At 36.9% G+C, this 4248-nt stretch overlaps 1 protein-coding gene across 1 annotated transcript; it reads right to left on the bottom strand.

The window, feature by feature from the left end:
- Window positions 1-230: 230 nt before the first annotated feature.
- Window positions 231-3809, bottom strand: LOC127119440 (PWWP domain-containing protein 3). The gene is made up of 2 exons (XM_051049670.1): window positions 3650-3809; window positions 231-3378 (listed from the first exon to the last, which is right to left on the bottom strand). Exon 2 carries the CDS (start codon window positions 3341-3343, stop codon window positions 494-496), a length of 2850 nt encoding a protein of 949 aa, XP_050905627.1. The 5' UTR covers window positions 3344-3378; window positions 3650-3809; the 3' UTR covers window positions 231-493.
- Between the last annotated feature and the right edge of the window lie 439 nt (window positions 3810-4248).

Below are 4248 nucleotides of genomic sequence, written 5' to 3'. Positions count from 1 at the left end.
TTGGCCATGCTTGCCAAACACAGGGCGGATCAGACTGTCACCCCTAAAGGTTAAAAGTGACAAAAAGAAACCATATCTGTTTATGCCGTGCCTGTCAAAAAATGGGGCGGACAAATTGGGAGGACAGTCCTAAACATTGCTCGACAAGCTTAACAGATGGGTCAAACCCGTTTTACCACACCAACAAATTCATCATATATGACCAAATAGAAAGGGAAGAAAAAAAAATATAACAGTAACACAATAGTGATTTGATTAAACCAGCATATTTCAAATCCTTAAAAGCTGTATGCATGTATCACTACAAACTAAGAGCCTGAGTAATCTTAAAAGATATTAATCTCTCTATAAAGACGAATCATGCAAATGGTTTCATGATCAATAACATATAACCTGATATTGTATATAGCATAGTAAAAAAGACTCTCACTCTGATAAACCTATCTTGATTGTTACTCGGCAACTACACAATCACCACTCACCAATGTGATTTTCACGACGAAGAAGATTCAACCATGTTGTTCACGTCCTCCAAAAGACCTTTCACCTCGCTCTCTATCTTTGTCTTGAAATCAGGTGATTTGTCGTCGGATGAATCGAGCATTGTGACCAGACCTTGAAGTTTTTCTTTTATGAAGTTCAGTTTCGATGCCTCGTTACCATATGTCAGAGAATGTGTGGTTGGAATCGGAGTCGGAGTTGGAGTTGGAGTCTTGTCTTTCTTCTTGTCTTGTGAAGGTTTGAACTTCTTTTTTGATCTTTCAGTGCGTTGTTCTCCGGACTTGGATCCATCAGAAGAAACATACTGAAGCTGAAAAGTTACTTCTGAAGGTTCAAACGGGTTTTTCTTTTGCGATTCGCTCAATGCCTTTTCAGCATCACGAGTTCTTAGGAAAGAAACTCGACCAGTATAATTATTACGGAACATATTGGTTTCTTCTTCATTCAGAGCTCCGAACTTCTGATACACTGCCACAAGATCAGATGTTGAAGGTAGGGTGGACCCGGGCCAAAATGACACAAAAAGCACAGCTGGCAAAGATTTTTCATCGATGTCTTTCTTGTCACTTGTCTCGGCTTCACGAGCCTTCTTCTTCCCTTCTGACATGCTTGTGGCTATCTTCTTTCTTTTCTTAGCTGGTTCAGAATCTTCATTCGGTGTTATGTGAGCAGATTGATCAGGTTCAGATTCCGGCTTATTTCTCTTCCTTCCACGTCGACTTTTGTTGTACACTTTGTGTAACGAACCTTCGCGATACAAAGAACTTCTCATGACATAAATAAAGTCTTCCAGTTTATCGGCAGAAGTGCCATCCCTAGAAATTTGTGGACTAACAGCAGCATTGCGGATTTTGGACAGAATTTCAGCCGAAGGCACCTTAACTTTCTCTGGATCAATAGTCTTTTTCTCATCCTCTTGTGTTTGGTGATTCAAGCTGTCAGAAAGCTCCAACTCTTGAAGTGCCTTGCCGTTACATTTCGAAAGTCGAGGAGAAAGTGGGCCAGCACTTCTAGCTTCTAGTTTCACTCTTCCCTTTGTAAGCGTAATTGAAGTAGTGAAAGGAGGCGACAAGTACTTGCTTTTCTTTCTTTCTCTCGACAAAAAGCCCTTCTTGTTTTGTTCTTCCGACTTCCCCTCATCATTTTCCTTTTCGTTCCCCTCATCGCTGATGTTTTCATTGTCAACAGCTTCTACTTTTTTCTCTTTCGAACGCCGCAATTTGCGATTCTCGCTGTTTTTCTTGCTCTCATCATTTTCCTTTTCGTTCCTCTCATCGCTGATGTTTTCATTGTCAACAGCTTCTTCTTTTTTCTCTTTCGAACGCCGCAATTTGCGATTTTCGCTGTTTTTCTTCCTCTCGAGGCTTTCTTTTCCAGCTCTTTCAAACTTTCCATCAGTGTCTATAATCAACTCTTTTCTCTTACGAACCGGTTTAGGTGTCATTGCGTCATCACTATCTTTTCTCTTCTTCTTACCCCTTGACCTAATTGCAATAAGAACTTCATCATCACTTGAATCCTCTTCCTTATCTTTTGCATCAGCATCATTATCCTCCCCCATAATGTCAGCAATGCTTTTCTGCTTTCTTCTCCGGTTCGATCTACTTCCTGAAAGCCCTGGAGAACGATGCGGTTCACCCGATTTCGGGCTCAATGGCAGGGTAGAGAAGTCCTCTTCAAACGGGCCTTGGAACGGTGCTTCCACTGCATTATCTACATCATCTTTATCTTCAAGTCCGAGAACTCGTTTGGGATTCTCATAACAAGGTAACTTATACCCTCCTCTCGAGAAATAAAAAACCGAAAGCCGGGCCTTTAAGATTTCCAGCTCAAGAACACTAGCAATATCAACAACTTCAGCAATTTGTTTCACTTGAGAAAGTAATTCAGCCGGTTTGATTGAAACAGCTGAAAGTCTCTCTATGCCACTTTCAGGCACAAAAACACCTTCCTTGATTCCTGAATTCTTCGCCAACAATGGAGCAAATTCAGACTCAGTTTCCTCAGCCACAACAAACGGACTACTCATCTTCATAGCCAGAACCCTTCCAACCTCATCTACAGCTTCTTGCACAGCATTGGTAAAACTTTTGGAACTACTTTGTTTCGCCATATCATCAAAATTTTCCTTAAAAGGCTTCAATTGCGACGGATGGCACCAAGCAAATGTTCCATCACCAAAGTAAGCCACCAAGAGCCGATTCTTCTGTTTCAGCTTCAAAGCAAAATCCGACGCATCGGATGGATCATAAACTCGACCTGGCCACCAAGGATGACTCTTAATTTTACCCCAAACAAAATCACCAACAGAATAACCATACCTTTCATCAAACAAATCATCAATTTCAACATCAATGTTCTCATTCGTCTCAACTATTGGTACTTCAAATGTCACAACATCATCACAATTTTCATCTTTCTTTCCTTCCTCACTCTCCTTCTTCCCATTCACTTCAGCATCAATGTTCTCACTTATCTCTACAATCGGAACCTCAATAGTCTCAATTTTCCCGTCAACGATTCTATCGTTTTCTCCCATTTTCAAAACAGAAGACACCCCATTATTCATCTCAGAATCAGCCACAACCTGAGAATCATTTTCCTTCAAAACCAAAACCTCGGTCTCGAAAACATTACTCTTAACAACTTCAACAACTACGACACCATCATCACTCAAACCTCTCTCTCCAGCACCATTCTCATTTCCACTTTCCAAACTTCCAAGACCTCCCTTAACCTCATTCTCCACCTTCTCTGAACCATCAACTTCAACAATGACATTTTCAGCTAAACTACTTGAAACCCCACATGGTTCCTTCGATTGAGTTTCAACCATACCCATCAAAATAGAACAAATCTTTTCACCTAAAAACCAACCTATTACAAAAAACACAAACAAAAAAGACAAAAATCCATGTTAAAAAATTAAAATTTGTTCAACAAATTTCTAGGGCTTTTTATCACAAGAAATGGAAGAACAACACAAAAATGAAACTTTGAACATTACCCAGTAATGAAAAACTTCAATAAATTAAACACAAACACAAAATCTACACTATATCAAAAGTTTAATGTGTTCATAAAGATTCAACTAAATATATTAAATAAAGAGAGAAAATAATAATAAAAATGAAAAATAAAAAAGTACCTTGAAGATGAAAACTAGAACAGGAAGTAGCAAAGGTTTAATTTCTGTTGTGAATGTGAAATGATTGATGAAACTATTTAGCTGAGAATATGATAGTAGAAGAAAACTAATGAAGAAGAATGTGATTCTGGGGTTATAAATATTGACATTTTTTAATATTATATTATTTGAATTTAAAATAAAGATATATTATTAATAATTAAAGTACAGTGAGAGAGTAATAGAATGGAAATAGGTTTTTTTGTAGGAAAAGCAATGAGATTTTTTGAAAATATAACAATTAAAATTTAGTTTTTTCAATACTTTTCTTTATTAATTAAGAGATTTTTTCAAACAATATATATTAAAAGAATATTAATACTTATTTAATATATCGAGAGTTTTCGAAACGATAAATCGTTTGATTTTTTTTATTCAGACTTTTCAAAATAATAAATCGGTTGGTTTTATTTTTTTAAGAGTTTTCGAAACAAATAAATTGTTTGATTTTATTTTTTCTCTTTCTGAGATTTTTCAAAATGATGACTCGTTTGACTTTATTTTTCATTTTGAGATTAATTGTTCAATTTTATTTTATTTTTTAAGAATTCTAAAAAGGA

This window comes from Lathyrus oleraceus, chromosome 1 (assembly GCF_024323335.1).
Source record: "Lathyrus oleraceus cultivar Zhongwan6 chromosome 1, CAAS_Psat_ZW6_1.0, whole genome shotgun sequence".
In the NCBI taxonomy this organism is placed as follows: Eukaryota; Viridiplantae; Streptophyta; class Magnoliopsida; order Fabales; family Fabaceae; genus Lathyrus; species Lathyrus oleraceus.
Note: the sequence above shows the minus strand (reverse complement) of the source record. Positions and strands in the feature narration are given on the sequence as shown.

Coding starts and splice junctions, on each gene's coding strand:
- LOC127119440 (XM_051049670.1), bottom strand. CDS start 3,343: ATGGGTATGGTTGAAACTCAATCGAAGGAACCATGTGGGGTTTCAAGT.